Genomic DNA, 19,909 nt, shown 5'->3' with positions numbered 1-19,909 from the left:
TTTGTCATGGCTCATAGAGACCCGGGTGGAAACTCTTTTATCCAGAAACACCACTGAGCATTCCTTCATCCTGAAACTTTAGATTCTTATTGTTTGGAGGCAGATGAAAATCACAGCTTGCTTTATTTTGGAAATGGTAGGAGGAGTCGAGGTTGGAGCTGATCACTCCCGTCGCTTTTTCACAAAGCAAACGTCTGTCTTACACATAGCGTGTCTCTTTGTTGCAGGCGCATGCCCAGCCTTCTGGAGTATTTAAGTTACAACTGTAACTTCATGGGTATCCTGGCAGGCCCGCTCTGCTCTTACAAAGACTACATCACTTTCATCGAAGGCAGATCGTACCATATGACGCAGTCAGGTGAAGATGGGAAAGAAGAGATACAGTACGAAAGGACAGAGCCATCACCAAATGTAAGACCTGGAGATTCGTCTGCAGCATTTCTAGCATGTATTGATTAGCCTTGTTTATTTCAGGAGACCAGTGTTGTCATCTTTTTCTTTAAAAAAAAAAAAGATACCCATCTTTTTCTTTAAAAACATTTTTCAAGGTAAATGACTCTTCACATAGTACCTAGTGGTGATGCCGTGTAGAAGTACAACCATGATTAAAGAACAAAAGTAAGGTACCTACGAAGTGAGGAAATACACTATAGTCATGGAGTATTTTATAGGAAAACCCTTATGAAAGGTCACTCTCCTCCTTAGGTTCTGAACACCATAAATAAGAGGTTGTTGACAACAGCATATATCGCAGTTTGAATATATTTGAAATTAAAATTCCAAGGGAATTCCCTGGTGGGCCAGTGGTTGGGACTCTTCACTTTTGCTGCCAATGGCCCAGGTTCAATCCCTGGTCAGGGAACTAAGGTCCTGCAAGCCACGTGGGTCCAGCCAAAGAAGCAAAACCAAATAAATGTGTCTAACAGTAAATTTCGGAGAAGGCAATGGCACCCCACTCCAGTACTCTTGCCTGGAAAACCCCATGGATGGAGGAGGCTGGTAGGCTGCAGTCCATGGGGTCGCTAAGAGCCGGGCACGACTGAGCGACTTCACTTTCACTTTTCACTTTCATGCATTGGAGAAGGAAATGGCAACCCACTCCAGTGTTCTTACCTGGAGAATCCCAGGGACGGGGGAGCCTGGTAGGCTGCCGTCTATGGGGTTGCACAGAGTCGGACACGACTGAAATGACTTAGCAGCAGCAGCAGCAATGATAAATTTAAATTCCATATGTACATAGTTCACACAGTCAAACAGTAGGAGTTATTTACAGATCACTCAAAGGCAGTAAGAAACTCTTTGTGTTACGAGTGGGGTGTGGAAACTCCTTGAATGCCAGGTAGGTCAGTCAGGACCCTGGTGGCCCGTTCGCTGGGGGCCTCCCAGTTGTCTTCAGCTGCGTTAAGGTACAGGTTTGGCTGCTGAACCAAGGACCAAAATGACCGTGGTTTAAACAAGGTGGGAGTTGTGTTCTTCTCTCACTCGACAGCTCATGTGTCAGCGGTTATCCATGGATAACAGGGCAGCTCCATGGGCTGGAGCTCCAGATGCTCCCAGGTTTGCCATCCGTAGGGTGTTTCCCTCATCTCCATGGTCTAAGATGCTCGCCACAGAAGTTACCATGTTACTCGTGACCACATAGCTACACTTAGCTGCAGAGAAGACTATGACATGTGACTTCAGCATGTCCAAACAGAAAATCCTTCACTGTGTAAGAAGCAGAGGATGGCTCCAGGGAACCCCTGTCAATCTCTCCTGTGATGTCTGTAGGAGTTTTCTCTGGGGCTGTTTGGGTTCTTGAGTGAAGACTTCTCCTGTCTTCTGCCCTGCGTGTCCAGACTTGACTGCTGGTCCCCGGAGCTGGACACTGAGTGAACAGGGGTGGGGGGGGTGGGCGCTGAAGGGTATCACGTTTCAGGACACATCACCCATGTCTCCACATTCATTCCAGCCCTGGTGTAGACCTGCATCCCTAAACCTGGTCCTTCTCTAGTTAGGCTTCCCTGAGGGTTAACTTCTGACCTCCTGCCAGCATCGGGGAGGGGTTGTCCATCTGCTCAGCGGGAGGCCGTGGGAACTGGGGGTTACATCTGCCTTCCCAGCTTTAGGCCCCCTCACCCCCTGCCTTTCCAAGTTCCTAATGCCACACTGGCTCAGCTGTTTAAGGGGGTGTCCTGGGTGTGTGTGCCAGCTGGTGTTTGAAGTCAGGTATGTTATTTTAGGGTTTCCCAGGTGGCTCAGTGGTAGAGAATGCGCCTGCCAGTGCAGGTGACGTGGGTGCAATCCCTGGGTCAGGAAGATCCCCTGAAGGAGGAAGTGGCAACCCACTCCAGTACTCCTGCTGGAAAATCCCGTGGACAGAGGAGCCCAGTGGGCTACTGTCCATGGGGTCGCAAAGAGTCAGACAAGACTGAGCACGAGCACGCAACAGCTTCTGTTACGTTAACTGTTTTAAACTGAGACCTAGAAACTGTGTGTAGTTTAGACTTAAGGGCCATGGTATTTCTCACTGTGTTACTAAAAGGATACAGCCAATATTTAGGTTCATGTGTGAGGTCATTTGGTTCATCTCACTTCATTTATAATTGTAGTTTTTCTCTAATTACCTGCTGCAAATCTCTTTCTATTCAGATGTGTAGCTTAGGTATTTTGGAGGTGGAGGGTGAAGGAAAGGTAGCATTACTTTCCTAGAGAAAGCTTTGAAAGATGAGCAGGAAAATGAGAATAAGAACAGTTGCAGCAAAGAGCCCTTTACTGTCCAGCGTCTCCTGACAAGCAGCCCAAGAATGAATAAAGCTTTTTTTGTGCAGAAATAAAGTGCAGGAATCTGGCACGTGCTCTCACTCTTGCCTTTGAGCCTTGCTTTTGGCCCCATTACAGAAAGTGTTAAATAAGTGTTTATCTGCAAATTACTGCAGTTAATTGGAATATTATTTGATTCCTGTATGGGACACTAATCCAAGTATTTTGTTTCATTCTTTCATCTGGATCCAGCCTCTTCTTTTGTCTACTTCTTTTTTTCCCTCCATAGCCTATAGAATCTTCTTTATGTAGAATCAGATTGAAATATTCTGGCCTCCTGAAAACACAAAAACGCCATGAGTTGGGTTCTCTTGAGGTAATTTAACCTTACCAGAAAAAAGTAAAGGTCTGCCTTTTCTTTCCATCAGAATCTTTTGTATAGATCTTTTGTTTTCTTGCTTGTATTGCTTTTTTAGTACTATCATCTTGAACAAAATTGCATAAAAGAACTTATAGGTTTAAAGAAATTTAAAAGTTGTTTATTGTAAAAATAATTTCCATGAAGTACCTAGAACTTGGAAACCAGGGAAAAGGCACAGTGGAAAATAATAAACCGTGTGTGTGAGTGTGATCATATAAAATCTCTACCCAAACTTATTAATGGTAACATTTTTACATAGTCATCCTATATACCTGTGTTTTCTTTTAGATTATAATTTTTTTAATTACTGAAAGTCCTGCGAATACAAATTGGGATTTCTGGTGTGATTTGAGCCATGACCCAGAGGTAGACATAAGGCTTCGCATATTCAAACTGTGAGACAGTGAAGGCTTTAAATGCTGAGCATGACAGAGTTCAGGACTTTTGACCGAGTTATACAGGCTTAATAACTATATTCAGAGTGAATCTGGTGATAATACCTGGAAGGAAGTAAAAGGAGTACGGATTAGGTTTATGACAACTTGTCTTGCTTTCAGGTTGCAGTTATTCAGAAACTCTTAGTCTGTGGACTTTCCTTACTGTTCCACTTGATCATCTCTAAGATGTTACCTGTGGAGTACAACATTGATGAGCATTTTCAGGCCACAGCTTCATGGCCGACCAAGGTGATCTATCTCTACGTCTCTCTTTTGGCCGCCAGACCCAAGTACTATTTTGCATGGACATTAGGTAAGTAACATGTGAATAGGCTTTGCATTAGCATTGGACGTGTCAATAGCCAGGAGGGTGCCCTCTTGAGGATGTGTAGTTCAGGACCGATGAGAAAAACTAGGGTCATCTGTGCAGGAGAAACAAATCTCACAGTTCATGTCCTGTGTATAAGGACTGATCCTGAAAACTGTTGAAAAGTATTGGTCACTCAGTTGTGTCTGACTCTTGGCAACCCCATGGACTGTAGCCCCACCAGGCTTCTCTGTCCATGAGATTTCCCAGGCAAGAATACGGGAGTGGGTAGCTATTCCCTTCTCCAGGGGATCTTCCCAACCCAAGGATCAGAACCCAGGTCTCCCGCATTGCCGGGAGATTCTTTACTGTCTGAGCCACCAGGGAGGCCCTAAAAACTGTTAGATTCTAAAAGCTGGATCAAGGCCCACTTTAGTATAATATCAGATAAAATGAGAATAAATCCACTTTAATAGAGTTCAAGGGCATAGTCTGTGATAACATACGTCTTCTGGGGCAGCATGGCAGTTTGTCACACAGGTTCGTAACACTTCCTTTTCCATTGTGTCCCGCAGCCGACGCCATCAACAATGCAGCAGGCTTTGGATTCAGAGGGTATGACAAAAACGGAGCTGCCCGTTGGGACCTAATTTCCAATCTGAGGATCAAGCAAATAGAGGTTAGTGCATCATCAAGCAGTCAGTCACCGTAGGATTCTTAAGTGGCATAACTTGGTTTCATAGATTACAACATGATGTTCCAAGAATGGTACTGAAAGATTTGTAATAATCTCACTCTTTCACTCAGCCAGTATTTGTCGGTCATCAGCTGTGTGCCCCAGGCCGTGGGGATCTGGTAAATAAGGCCCTTCTGGGCTTGAATCCAATTCTGGTTACAGAGATACAGAAAGACTGGCTGTGATCAGAGAGGCAGAGCGGTCCAGCTTGGACTAGTGGCCCAGGGAACGCGTCCTGGAGGAAATGATGCTGTAGGCTGAGTTCTTAGTAGGAGGCAGCCAGGTGCTCCAGTCGAGGGTGGCAGCCCGAGGCGGGGGGCAGGGTTGTGGTCCTTGTTGTTACCTAGCGATACTGACATGTGAAGGTGGAGGAATAGAGGCCCTGCTGAGCACAGTCTTACAGGCTTGAGTGAGGGGCTGGGAAGGTAGGAAGATGTGCAGACCACTCCTCCCGGGGAGCAGGTCCAGAGGGCCTGAGACTCCCCAAAGTGGGGTAGGGGAGGGGCTGAAGGAGGTGAGGGCACAGGGGGGCTGTGCCAGTAGCGGGGCATCCAGGCTGTGCCCAGTGACTGGCCACTGCTGTTCATTCACGTGCTCTGCAGGAGCGTCTTGGGATGATTCCACGATGGCCCCTGTAAGTGTTATTAACGCACTGGAGAAAACAGCGAGAAGTCCATTTATAACGCCTTACGGGTGTTCCCCACAGTAAACCCCTTCTGTAGAATGATGTTACTCTGTTAGAAAGCAGTGTTTAGGGAAAAGACCGCACCTGACTGTCACTGTCACGTGTATACTCTCAGCCCAGTAAAATGTGGCTTACCTTTACAGCTTCATTATTTTGTCTGCCAAAGAAAAAAGTTCCTTTGTTTTTCAGATGTCAACAAGTTTCAAGATGTTTCTCGATAATTGGAATATTCAGACAGCTCTCTGGCTCAAAAGGTAAGCTCCTTCCAGAACCGTCTTCAGCTATGCTTTGGCCTCTGGGTCTTGAGACTGAGCTTCACTGGGTTTACATTCTTGATTAGATTAAATTAAATGAATGCTGTGACTTTGTGTTAACCAGGAAACACACTTACTGTCCTCCAAAGCAGGGTGGTACCAAGCCTGAGAACTGTTTAGCCTTGAGTCCTAAATGCAGCTACCACAGACCTCTGCATTTGCCTTTAAAGGTGCCCACCAAGGTCTGAAATCACCAGTACGTCCCTCATTCATGGGAGATTTGACCAAACAAAAGTGGCTACATAACCACCATACGCATGCATTAGATTTTCCACAATAGTTAAAATATTCCAGTAGAATAGACCTTTATATGTTGGGTGCAGGATCTGAAGACTGAACCTCTGCAGTTGGAATTCAAGGTCTTGCAGAGTAGTCTCCATATGCTGATCCTTGTAGTAAGGATGATGATGATGAGAGGGCAGGAGGCGTGCAGGCACGGGGGGTGGGGGAAGAAGAGGCACTGGAGTTAAGAATCATAAAGAGGAGGTTGTCACGGGCACAGGGGGAAGACAGAGGACTGATTACAGGAGGCAAATTTAGGACAGTGCACAGAAACTCCCAGGGGTCCTGTCTCCTTGTTCCCGATGGGATACTGCCAGGTTTTGAGTTTATTTCATAAAACACTGCTCTTGTGATAGGGGGACTCTAAGCACCATTCTCTGTAATGCCCTTTATTTATTTTTTTAAATTTAAATTTATTTTAATTAGAGGCTAATTACTTTACAATATTGTATTGGTTTTGCCATACATCAACATGAATCCACCATGGGTGTAGATGGGTTCCCAATCCTGAACCCCCCCCTCCCACCTCCCTCCGCATATCATCCCTCTGGGTCATCCCAGTAATGCCCTTTATTTATGACAAATAATGACCTTTACTTCTTGAAACACCCAAAATATATTCTCGTCACTTCATGGTGCCTTGAAGTCTCCCCAGTGGCTGCACATTTTCTGAGCTAATTGTTATGTTATTTTTGTTGTTATATTTTAAATTTCATACCTTAGGAAAATCTCATTTTCATGTAAGTTCTCCACCTATGACAGGAAGACTTTTAAGCACAGCCTGCTTCCCAGTAGAGTACAGTTAGATCAATTGAAAGTCCTAAATGTTAGTGAAGAAAATAATAAAACAATGTAAGATAAGAATAACTTTTATATTTATTAAAGTTTTTCTGTACATAGTACAGACTCCCCACATACTAGAAATGACCATTTTGGTGATACCAGTAAGAAGACAGAAGTAAAAAATCTTTTTATAAACCTCATAGGAGTCATAACCTCCCTGAGGCTAATGGCCAAGCTAAGGTGTGGTTGTTTTCCTAAATCCTGACTGGGACTGAAAGAATGATGGTTGTGGGAGTGACAGGCTTCTTACAACTCACGTGTGTCGTGGTTTCCAGGGTGTGTTATGAACGTGCCTCCTTGAGTCCCACCACCCAGACCTTCTTCCTCTCTGCCATCTGGCACGGGGTGTACCCGGGCTATTACCTGACCTTTCTCACCGGAATGCTGATGACGCTGGTGGCGCGAGCTGTGAGTATGGGGGACGCCTTCTCATCCTGCGGGGCCAGTCACATGGACTGGGGGCGGAGGCTGCCCGCCCACTGAGCAGTCTCACTGCTTTCACTGGGCCAGCCCTGAGCTCCGATTGGTATGCCTGGTGCGTGTGTTGAGTGAGGCAGGCAGGCCCCACCCACACTCGGTTCATCTGAGAGGAAGGCAGAGTAAAGTGAAGCACGGGAAAGCCAGGTGTGCCAGTTCTGAAAGAGATGGGAATACCAGACCACCTGACCTGCCTCTTGAGAAACCTTTATGCAGGTCAGGAAGCAACAGTTAGAACTGGACATGGAACAACAGACTGGTTCCAAACAGGAAAAGGAGTATGTCAAGGCTGTATATTGTCACCCTGCTTATTTAACTTATATGCAGAGTACATCATGAGAAAAGCTGCTCTGGAGGAAGCACAAACTGGAATCAAGATTGCCGGGAGAAATATCAATCACCTCAGATATGCAGATGACAGCACCTTTATGGCAGAAAGTGAAGAAGAACTAAAGAGCCTCTTGATGAAAGTGAAAGAGGAGAGTGAAAAAGTTGGCTTAAAGCTCAGCATTCAGAAAACTAAGATCATGGCATCTGGTCCCATCACTTCATGGCAAATAGATGGGGAAACAGTGTCATACTTTATTTTTGGGGCTCCAAAATCACTGCAGATGGTGATTGCAGCCATGAAATTAAAAGACACTTACTCCTTGGAAGGAAAGTTATGACCAACCTAGATAGCATATTGAAAAGCAGAGACATTACTTGGCCAACAAAGAGCCATCTAGTCAAGGCTATGGTTTTTCCAGTGATCATGTATGGATGTGAGAGTTGGACTGTGAAGAAGGCTAAGCACCGAAGAATTGATGCTTTTGAACTGTGGTGTTGGAGAAGACTCTTGAGAGTCCCTTGGACTGCAAAGAGATCCAACCAGTCCATCCTAAAGGAGATCAATCCTGGGTGTTCTTTGGAAGGACTGATGCTGAAGCTGAAACTCCAGTACTTCGGCCACCTCATGTGAAGAGTTGACTCATTGGAAAAGACTCTGATGTTGGGAGGGATTGGGGGCAGGAGGAGAAGGGGACAACAGAGGATGAGATGGCTGGTTGGCATCACCAACTCGATGGACATGAGTTTGGGTGAACGCTGGGAGTCGGTGATGGACAAGGAGGCCTGGTGTGCTGCGATTCATGGGGTCGCAAAGAATCGGACACGACTGAGCGATTGAACTGAACTGAACTGACTGAAGCAATTGTTAACTTTGGGGGAGAAGCTTTTAATTTTGATACAATTTCAAGTCCACAGAAAAGTTATAAAGAAGCTCCTCTGTGCTCTTCACCCAGATTCACACATTTTGCCCCCATGCGTCACCATGCTTTTTCCATAGTTTTTATACCTATTTATAGGTGTATTAGTTTTCTTGGAACCAGCTTTGCCCATAGTAACAGTACCATTTTGGATGCCCAGCAGCAGTGTATGAGAGTTTCATGTATTCCACATCCTTGAAACAGTTGATGGAGTCGGTGTGATTCCATAAGCATTGTTAAAGATGAATATTTCTGTTTATTTCAGGTGAGAAATAACTTTAGACATTATTTCATCGAACCTCCCCAGCTGAAATTTTTGTATGATGTTATAACATGGATAGCAACTCAGATAGCAATAAGTTACACAGTTGTGCCATTTGTACTTCTTTCTGTAAAAGCTTCACTCATGTTTTACAGGTAAGTGTTAACTCTTAACAAATGTGGCATAGGAAATTTGTAAAAAAATTTTTATTGAAATATAGTTGATTTACAATTTGTGTTAGTTTCAGATGTATACCAAAGGTTTTCATGTATATATTTGTGTGTATGTATATATACATATATATATACTTTTTAAGATTGTTTTCCATTATAGGTTATTGCAAGATATTGAGTATAGTTCCCTGTGCTGTATAGGAGGTCCCTATTAGTTATCTGTTTTATACATAGCAGTGGGTATATTTTCATTCCAGCCTCCTAATTTATTTCTCCCCTGTGCCCTTTTCCCTTAGGTAACCAACCATAGGTTTGCTTTCTGTGTTTGTGAGTTGATTCCTGTTTTGTAAATATCAATAAGTTCATTTGTATCACATTTTGAAATTTAGGAAGGCTTCTTGCTTTTAGGTAGAATAGAAAAATAGAACCCAACATATTTCCTTCAGTTAAGTGCATCGTCAGTTACTTTTACATCTTAAACCTAGCAGTCTTAAGTTTATTTATGGAATGATTAACACCGTTCAGACTTAGAGGGCTATCACCTGGGTACCCACTGCTTCAGATCTCTTCAAAGTGTCACTGGAAAGTGGAGCTCTTCTTTCTACACCTGGTCATGAACTGCATGGTTGTGGCGATCATTTCATGACATATAACAGATCGAATCACTGTGTTGCACACCTGAAGCTAATAGTGTTACTTGTCGGTTGTTTCTCAATTTAACCGAGAGAGAGTGGAGAAGGCAATGGCACCCCACTCCAGTACTCTTGCCTGGAAAATCCCATGGACGGAGGAGCCTGGAAGGCTGCAGTCCATGGGGTCGCTGAGGGTCGGATACCACTGAGCGACTTCACTTTCAATTTTCACTTTCATGCATTGGAGAAGGAAATGGCAACCCACTCCAGTGTTCTTGCCTGGAGAATCCCAGGGACGGGGGAGCCTAATGGGCTGCCATCTATGGGGTCACACAGAGTCGGACACGACTGAAGTCACTTAGCATCAGCAGCGACAGAGAGAGAGGCACCAGGATAGCTTTGGCCCACGGGCCGAGGTTGCTCACCCCTGCTCGAGAGCCAAGGCTGGTGAGAGCCCCCTGCTCGAGAGCCAAGGTTTGGGGGTTTGTTTGTATGTTACAGCAGATGCTTATGAGTCACTGGAGATATTTTAGGGGCGGAAGTAAATACTAGGCTGGCCAAAAAGTTCATTCAGGTTTTTCAAATGGACTTTTTTTGCCAAGGCAGTATATCCTCTGATAGTCACCAGAAGCTATTAATAAAGTCCATGGACCAAGAGTTTAGGCTATCAGACTGCTAACTTCAAAAGAAAAGGAAAACCTATAAAAAAGTATAGCTTGTTCTTTATAACAAATTATTAATTCTCTTAATTTCTTCAATCAAAAGATAATCAGTTGCTTAAATTTCTCTGTGGTTCCCTTTTCACTCTTACGGTTCACTGGTACATTGTCAGCTCTTGTTGTTGTTAGTCGGTCAGTCATGCCTGACTCTGTGATCCCATGGGCTGTAGCCCATCAGACTTCTCTGTTCATGGGATTTCCCAGGCAAGAATAATGGAGTGGGTTGCCATTTCCTTCTCTAGAGGAATTATTGTCATCTCTACATGATAGAAATTATTATTTTGAATTCCATATTTTACCTATTTGTCTTCTCTCCCTCACCCACCAAATTCCCCTCCCCTGTATTAGATAGTGATCTGAGATCAAAAGCTTTATTCTTTCATAAATTCTCTATTACCCTAGCATTTAGAATGACAGCAAGAGTATATGGTCACAGAATTATTGAATTGAATATGATAAGAGTCATATGGGAAGACATAAGTAACTCCTGCTAAAAATTTCCATTTTCACAGAATTATTACATATGTTTAAATGTGATTGAGCTATTGATTGGATATTCTGTCTCAGGAACATTGAGATTTACAGCTATAGAAGCAGTAGGTCACATTGGTTTATATTTAATTTGAGGCATGATACTTCTAATAGTATTTTTAATAATGTGATCTTTATTTTGTGACAGTAACCATCAAGAAGCTATATTGCTTATCTGTTACATCACTGGGCTTCTGTGATAGCTCAGTTGGTAAAGAATCTGCGTGCAGTGCAGGAGACCCTGGTTTGATTCCTGGGTTGGGAAGATCCTCTGGAGAAGGCTACCCACTCCAGTATTCTTGGGCTTCCCTTGTGGCTCAGCTGGTAAAGATTCCGCCTGCAATGCGGGAGACCTGGGTTCAATCCCTGGGTTGGGAAGATCCCCTAGAGAAGGAAAGGCTACCCACTCCGGTATTCTGGCCTGGAGAATTCCGTGGACTGTATAGTCATGGGGTCACAAAGAGCCTGACACGACTGACGACTTTCACAACGACAACATGACATCACTGGAATATGTGTGACTATTTAATTAGGGACAGTATGTAGTAAGCAAGGGTTTTACTGTGTCTTTACCACCTGTATTCTTTACTCAATATTTGACTCTGTAGATTTGAGAGATATTTTCAGATCTATGCAGCTATTAATAAGTAAATTTTTATTTTTGTTTTATTTAGTTCTGGCCTTAGGACCCTTACAAAGGAATGTAATATGATGTCTAGTATCATGCTTGTAATTGGCCTAGGTTTGTACAGTGCTTTATAAATACCCATAGGCATACATGATTTGAGTTTCATCCAAGGGGGATTGTTCTTCTAGAATAATGTAATAAATATACACATCCTAAGGGGCTTGGGACAGTTGTGACAGATGTCAAATCAGGTCTTGTTAATTATCGGAATCTAATAAAGTAAACTTTTCCTTTTTTTCTTTTAGCTCCTGGTATTACAGCCTTCACTTTGCTTGTATCTTAGTATTATTGTTGTTGCCGGTGAAAAAAACTCAGAAAGGAAAGAGTACACATGAAAACGTTCAGCTGTCACGATCCAAAAAGTTTGATGAAAAAGACAATTCTTTGGGACAGAATAGTTTTTTCACAACAAACAGTATTTGCAATCAGAATCAAGAAATAACTTCTAGACATTCATCATTAAAGCAATGATGAGGAAAGCACTCTGATGGCTATTTTCTGTATGTTAAGGGGAACCAATCTTAGCACCTTTCAAGGGGTCTGTGTCTGTTGGGGAAGGGATCACATGGGGGGAAATCGGCCGGTTTTAGGTAGGCAATTCCCTGTATACCAGCTTGGAAATGGGGCGAAATACCCCTCCCATGCCATGTCTGGTGGGCCACGCCTTATCGAAAAATATTTCCATTATTTCAGTGGGCACTCAGGACCTCAGCATATGTCCGTAGGGTCGTATGTGTGCCCTGTTGCTGAATGTACGCTGTGTGTCCCAAGGCACTGAGAGAGGGAAAAATAATCGTGTCACTCTGGATGACTGAGAAAAATTAACTTCTCCAAATGAATGTCTTGCCTTAAACCCTCTATTTCCTAAACTGTTGTTTCCTAAATGGTCTTTTCAAGTGTGGCATTGTGTGAACGCTCTTTCACTATTTGCTGTTGTGTGCTGCACAGGAATTCCAGAAGAATTTGAATAGAATTACTTAAGATTGTGGATACTTTAAAATGCAATGAACATCGCAGTATTTGAAGGGTTTTCCTAAAGTTTCTCAGATGACTACAGTATGTAGCAGAACTGTAAGCAGTGGTGGATGCCAAATTGTAGGTAGTTTATTTTCCTGGAGAATTTGATCACCCTGTGTCAGTGAGAGAACCCTCAAGGAAGGATTCCTTAAACATAATAAAAGGTTGGTGATGTGATATTTTAAGCTTATTCTTCTTCTTCAAAAAAGAGAGAAGATGACAAATGAAAGAAGGAAGGCGTGAATGAAGCGCTGCACCTGGCCCGTGGCACCTGTGTTTGTACACACGCCTGCACATGGCACGGGTCCGAGGCTCAGTGGAAGTGCTCTTCACCCCGATTTACCTGAGTTCTGTGTGATCCTGTAAGACATAAAAGTTTAATAACTTTATAATCACGTTGGATTTTTAAGAGATGTATCAAACATAAATTATATAGAATTATAAAAGGATAATGAAAGTAATAGCGGGAGATTGCTTAAAGGCTTTGAAAGAGACATCATTGAGTGAAATTACTGTCTAGCGAATCACTTTTTTAACCCTTGAACAGTTGAATTCGTATTTGGTTACGTTTTAGGAAAACAGAAACTTCAAAGCCATTGGATCTGAGCCACCTTTGTAGAGAACAATATAAATTAATTTCTAAACTCGTTTAACTTCTCTCGTGAAAGTTTTACCGTTGACTCTCGTTAACGAGTTTCAGATTCTTAAAGCAGAAAATGTGCTTTTTATCTTACAGGCCATTTTCACCATAATTCATTTTGCCTTCAGTGGCTGGGTTCCTCCTTTGATCCCACAGTCTTATGATGCTTCAGCAATGAAAGCAGAGGAGAGGGTTGTGGTGCCAGCTTGGTATCAGGGTTCCGGTGGCCCAGGGTGATGAATGATGGGCCGACAGGGAGAAGGATGGGCAGGGTCTTCTGACTTCAGTTTTCTGTGACCCTTCTTTTGTGGAATTTATTTTCTTTTTTGCCTTAAATTTTTAAATGAAATGCAAATTGTCTATCTATGATGAGTCTTTTTTTTTTCTTCCCTTGTCATTAATAAATTTGCAAATGAAAGTTAATGACAAAACAACTCTTTGGCTTAAGCTGTGTAGTATTTCATTTCAAGACTAAAGGAAAAGGAAATGTGCTTGGAACTTCTGAGGTCTAATCAGCAAAAATACCTTCCCAGAACTTTAGCAATAACCTTGTCTTTGTTGATATGAAATGTTTTTACTTTTCTAAAGGTAATTTTTTCCCCACACCTGATGAGGTTAGTTAGCCATGCCCTGTTACCTCCTAGGAAAGGATGGATGGCTAAATAAATTTCTCTGTTTTCCCACACACTTGAATTTAAGTGAGCTGTGGAATTTGAGAGGCTAGAAAAGAGTAATCATGGAAAGTATCTGCTCCCCCCGCCCCAACCCCATACCATGCCTCCTCCATTTAATGCTGCAGAGAATCTGATCACTATTTAAAAAACACAGAGAGAGTAAAAGACAGGTCTAGGCATGTTTTTGCCTGGAGAATCCCAGGGACGGCGGAGCCTGGTGGGCTGCCATCTATGGGGTCGCACAGAGTTGGACACAACTGAAGCAACTTAGCAGCAGCAGCAGGCATGTCATAAATGAAAACAAGAAAGTGTAATAAAAGCTTTTTTTGTTCAGCCTGCCTAGCCATTAACAAATAATCATGATTTAGTTCTATTATCTGATTATATTTAATTTCTCAGCCTGTAAACCTTGGTGATGGACAGGGTGGCCTGGTATGCTGTGATTCATGGGGTCGCAAAGAGTCGGACACGACTGAGCGACTGAACTGAACTGAAACCTATTATCACTCTTAGCTATTTTTTTGCTCAGTGAATGTTATCATAGCACTACCATCTAGAAAGCAAGGCAGTTGATGAATTTTCCAATTACTTTGAAAATACTACATCATATACATATATACAGTTCTACTGATTTCCATCCCCCTGGATTATCTAGATTTTTGTTTCTGTATGACATGGGTTTTTGATTTTTGGAGAATCAAAAATTTTGGAGAATTTGTAAGTATGCAATCTAGAAGACAAACTAAAGAATTCTGATTCTCAGCTTGACCTTCCTCCTCAAGAAGAGACTTTTCCTGCTCTATAAATTGAATATATCTACTTGAAGTGTTGTAAGGGTTAATACTTTACTTCTAATTATGGTAGAAGAATTGAAAACTGGTATATCTCTGTGTTAAAGGGATTCATTGTAATATATGATTGCTTTTTTAATCAACAGGATTCAGTTCATATTTATATTATTTCTTTATTCTTCAATTATCATGAAACCACTCCAGTTATATTTTTGGTTATTATTTTACTACTCAGGGAGAAAATGAACAAAATAATTCTTTTTCCCACAGTTTTAGTTTTTGAAACCATGGCAGTTAATTTATTTTGATGTATCTCACCTGTCACCATTTTACAAATGGCTTTTTCTTAGTTTTTAAAATAAACATTTTTAATCGGAGCTCAGGGTAATTGAAGAAATTTGTTTAGCTTCTAAAATACCCAGTATAATAGAGAAGGTTTATTTGGCTTCCAAAATGTCCAGCCACCACTTATGCCTCCACCATACTTTTGGTTAAAAAAGTATTTTTGTTAATTGATTCCCACTATGTGAAATTCCACAGATACCAGGTTTGAGGGGAAAAAATCACAGTATTAAAGAATGGTTTTTAAATATGAAGGTAAGGGATTTCCCTGGTGGTCCAGTGGTTAGGATGCCAAGCTTCCAATGCAGGGGGCACGGGTCTGATCCCTGGTTGGAGAACTAAAGATCCTGCAGCTGTGTGGCATGGCCAAAAATAAAATAGAGAAGTTAAACTTTTATATATATGTGTGTGTGTGTGTATATATATATATATATATATGTACATATACATATATAAATCAAAAATGCAGGTAACCCACACCAAAGCACTGATTGTCCTGGGAGGAGACCTGGGCATTCATGAGACACTGTCATTAGGGAGCTTTGTGACTTGGACATGTGACCTGCCCTCCAGAGGAAATTTCCTTAAGAAGGAAGCCCAGAGGGTGAGTTCCCAAAGTTTATAAGCAGTTGTGTTTGTAACGATTGGAAACCATTTGCAGCATCTGTAAGAGTTACCATCAGGATTATCTTCATGGTCATTTACTTTGACAACTTGAGCTCAAAGCCCTGACTTTTCAAAAGGTTTTTGAGGCAACAGAGGAAAACCTTACAATCCATTAACTCAGAAGGCATGGCAGCATTCCATTTCTACTGAATACAGCCCTTAAAATGAAGCTTTCATAATGAAATAATGTCCACTGAAGAAAGTATTTTCTCTTTTTGCTTTCTCTGCTTTTTTGGTTTCTGTCTGTGCTATGTACAATTGAAGAAGATACGTGCTAAAAAATACTTTAATGAATTGACAGTTTTATTGGACAGGGTTTATCAACTTCTCGAATATTATTTCATTTAAAGAAAACTTAGTTATACCTTATTCTAAACTACAGAAAATAATTACTTTAAAATGTTGCCATTAAAATAATCCTAAAATGTATACTTTTATTCAAGGACTAGATGACATATAGGACAAGAATCTTTCCTGTTTAAAATGTATACCTTGTAAATTTCATTTGTAAATTCATGACCACCTCTGGCCATTTTTGCTTTTTTTGTTTCCTTATTTTAAGTTGTCCTAAATTACTAGTTTATTGATTTGAAGAGTTCTGCATTTTAGTTGAAAGAAAAAAATTACTTGAGAGAATAATTGTTTCAGAATGGTGCCTCTTATTACTGTGTCAGCGAAGCATTTGTCCCAAGTTTTAGATATAAACCAGTATTTTGTGGAGTTTTATTCAGCCACTAATAGTCCATCCTGGCTGAAGTTGAATATACCAAATTTGACGGAGGTGCAGAATTATTTCTAAATAACACTGTGAAATGTAATCCTAACTGCCCTCAAGGACCTAATAAAGCTACACTTAACCCGGTGTACATTTAACAAACACCTGCTTGTTTATACACTTAAGTTAGATGCTGAAGTTCTGCTTTCTGTAGCCCTTCCTTGTAAAAGTGCTAGTGTAACAGGGCACACTCCTTATCGGGAAGAGGAAGATTGGCATTAAAGAGATGCCACTCTGAAATGTGGATTTGCAAGACTAGGATGCAGAGGGTCTCTATGGTGTTTTTCTTCAGCACCACGTAGACAAATCTATTTATAGTAATTTATTACAGAAGAAAATTTTAAATGAAATTTTCCACATTGGCATTTTGTAGGACTGCTCTTAGAATCAATGACTAAGCTGCTTTTTCAGGCTCTTGTACAGAGCGTGCAGCCAATTACATTTTACTTGGTGGGCTGCTTAATAATGTTTTTATATATTTTCAAATAATATTTATTTTAAGAGGTTTTTAACATTATGCAAACCCCAGTAAAGAACTGACTCTACAGGTCATTGATTGAGAAGGCTTTCTGAAATGGAGCCTAAAGACACATTTTTATGCCAACTAATTTGTCTTGCCTTTAAAACATTATAACTGCCTTCTTTCAGTACATCTTTTATAAAGCAAAGAAATAAAAAACCCTGAGGCTTTATGTTCTATGAATGAGAGTATAAAGATCCATGCAAAATGACTAGCTAAAGCTTACTCGGTGATGCATAACCATCCCCCCAGTCACATTTTATCAGATTTTGCTACTATAAAAAGAAATGGAAATAATAATGGAAAACCAAAAGTTAGGGAGCACCATCAGTGGAATAACTAACCATTTTCTTCATAACACATTTGAAATGGAAAAAGTGACTGGCTGCCTTTTACTGGAGTCATAAATGACTGTATCCTGCCCAGTCTCTGTGCTGGAGTTACTTTGAGAACTTGATCTGTTAATATTCCTCTTTGTTTTTTCTTACTCAAGGGCAAACACATGTAAAGAATTCCAGATATGCTTCTTTTATGATATTAAGTATTTCTGGTTCTGTATCTACAGGTTTGTCATCAAAGTACATTTGCTCCTGACTTTTTATTACAGGACAGAGGAATCAAGTGTCTAGCACACACTTGCTCCATCTCCAGTCACCTGTACACAGCTGTCTCCCCAGACCTGCAGGAGCATGATGGAAAGCAATAGGAATGAAAATAAAAATAATTGTGGCGAAACAAGAGAAACCCTCCTCCATAGAGTGTGGAAATGTGTGATTTCATTCCTGCCTTCCTTTAAAGGTTGCATCTTGATGTCTGCATAGGAGTAGTTGAACATTTTCACCCCAACATGAGGGGCTCCGAGCTCCAGCAGCTGGTATTCAAAGCCCTTCGCTTGCCGTCCCTGGGGGAGAACAAATAGATCGTGGTGTTCTGTGCTTTATGTTTTTATGATTCCAAAATATTTTTTTAAAGAAGTGTTATTTTTTGACAGATCCATGAAATAGTTCCTGTTGTCTGGTAAATGAAAACTACCACTGTGTCCGTTACACTGTGACGTGATGTTTCATAACCACACGTTTCTAGTCTGTGTCCCAAGAGCTGCCCTGGTAGCTTATTGCTGGGTTTCAAAGATGTTTTTAACTGAACATCTAATTGTTTTTTTTCTAATTTGTGTGTCTTTAAAAATGATTAAACAGTAGTTTAAAATATATATGTGTGTGTTTGCTAATTGCAGAGCCTTTAAATTCAGTCTCTAGAGCTGACTATCCGAGAAGTAATGGTCATGAGAAGTAATGGTCTGTTTCATTGAAGGATTCTTCAGTTGGGTGGTAATACTCCCAGGAGTCATTGACTTTTTAACTGGTTTAAAAAAGATTAAAAAGAAACTATTGTCAGTTATAAACACTTGGGGAGACAGAACAACCTTAGGTTAGTAGTATATAGCAGCAGAGGATGAGATAGTTCAATGGCATCACTGACTCAATGGACATGATCTTGAGCAAATTCCAGGAGATAGCGGAGGACAGAGGAGCCTGGCATGCTTCAGTTCATGGAGTCAAGAGTTGGACATGACTCAGCGACTTTATGTTCTAAAAGAACAAACAGCAAAGTGAGGAAGATGCTGCCTGTCCTCAATTACAAAGAAAAAGAGTTGACTTTCCCAGTCCTGCTGTTGGCATGTCCACTGCACTTGTATCTGGATCTGGTTTTTGCTTTTGTAAAGCAGAGTGTTGGGACAGCCACTCGGTCTCTGTACCGTGATTACAAACTTAAGGGAATTTTGGAGTGCACTTCCGGTTCTTGCAGATGCGGTCTTGGACAGCTGTGGGGAAAACATATTACATTGTACTTTTGTACAGAGATGCTAGATGAATACCTATGAGTAAGTCCAGTTTCAGTCCTTTCTTGTTGGAAGGCAGTGACGGCAGGTTTGAATGACCCCACATGGAAGTTCGTGAAATTGAGCCATGACTAGGAATTGCCCGCCAACACAGTACCTCCATCAGCTTGTCCTGACAGGCTCAGCAGTGAAGGTAACTTGATTCACTTCACAGTAGGAGAGGCTGGGAGGCCAGGTAATAACAGGACTCCCCTTGTTTATAGATGAACATTGTAAGAGGTTTTGTATTTTTTTCTATCAATTCTTCATTCCACAATTATTTAATGAGTTCCAGCCCAATGTATTAGGTAATGAAAGACTAAATCAGGTCCTTGCCATTGAAGAGCTAATAAATAGTCACCATATAATATAGTAAATGCTTTATTAGAGGCAAGAACTATTGGCGGGGTCGGGGGGCAGGAAGAGGCACAGAGGAGTTGGCACTTGGGTTTGCAAGGAAGCGTTTTATTGGGCTGAGAAAGAGGTGCAAGGGGAACTAATTAGAAAAACAGTTTGTGGTTACTATTCAATCGCTAAGTCGTGTCCAACTCTTTGCGACCCCATGGGTTGCAGCATGCAGGTTCCTGCCCTCCACTATCTCCTGGAGTTTGCTCAAGTTCATATCCACTGAGTTGGTAATGCCATCTGATCATCTTATCCTCTGCTAGCCCCTTCTTTTGCCTGCAGTCTCCCAGCATCAGGGTCTTTTCCAATGAGAAAAGCATATGTCAAGAGATTTATAGTGTTTACACAAATAGAATAAAAAGGAGAGTTACACAAGTTTTGTTCTACTATGTGCTGACTTTCTATTTAACAATAACTTCATTCCCCTCAGTTAGAAAAGGGAGTAATAGGAAAACATTGTTTAGCCAATGCTTAAAAATAAGACTTTACAAGCTATTTCAAGCATATAGTTCAGTACAGAACATTAAGACAGATTCTTATGTGCCCACCACTCAGAATAGGTGTTTTTGCTTTGCCACATTAGGTTTAAAGTTTTTCTTTTTTTTCATAGAAAGAAGATTGCACACAGGACCAGCTCCCCTGCCCCTGCCTTTTCCCCCTCCCCCTCCCCCTCCCTCCTCAAAAGTCACATCAATGTGAGCCTT

At 41.5% G+C, this 19,909-nt stretch overlaps 1 protein-coding gene across 8 annotated transcripts in view; it reads left to right on the top strand.

The window, feature by feature from the left end:
* The window catches only part of MBOAT2 (membrane bound glycerophospholipid O-acyltransferase 2), a 108,631-nt gene extending 90,500 nt beyond the window's left edge, over positions 1 to 18,131 (top strand). For 4 of the 8 annotated variants that reach the window (XM_086325528.1, XM_086325524.1, XM_086325530.1 and 1 more), the window contains 7 exons: positions 228 to 411; positions 3,721 to 3,913; positions 4,483 to 4,586; positions 5,518 to 5,582; positions 7,043 to 7,175; positions 8,757 to 8,908; positions 11,742 to 18,131. In XM_086325528.1, the coding sequence (XP_086181654.1) occupies positions 228 to 411; positions 3,721 to 3,913; positions 4,483 to 4,586; positions 5,518 to 5,582; positions 7,043 to 7,175; positions 8,757 to 8,908; positions 11,742 to 11,967 (1,057 nt within the window). In that variant the 3' untranslated portion in view covers positions 11,968 to 18,131. The remainder of the gene's footprint in view (positions 1 to 227; positions 412 to 3,720; positions 3,914 to 4,482; positions 4,587 to 5,517; positions 5,583 to 7,042; positions 7,176 to 8,756; positions 8,909 to 11,741) is intronic. The other 4 variants (XR_015136398.1, XR_015136397.1, XM_086325526.1 and 1 more) reach the window with 4 other exon arrangements.
* The last annotated feature ends 1,778 nt before the right edge of the window (positions 18,132 to 19,909 follow it).

This window comes from Bos grunniens, chromosome 11 (assembly GCF_055505025.1).
Source record: "Bos grunniens cultivar Pamir isolate PY7600 chromosome 11, Bosgru_T2T1.0, whole genome shotgun sequence".
Classification (NCBI taxonomy): Eukaryota; Metazoa; Chordata; class Mammalia; order Artiodactyla; family Bovidae; genus Bos; species Bos grunniens.
The sequence above is the reverse complement of the archived record's forward strand: the minus strand, read 5'-3'. Positions and strand labels throughout refer to the sequence as shown.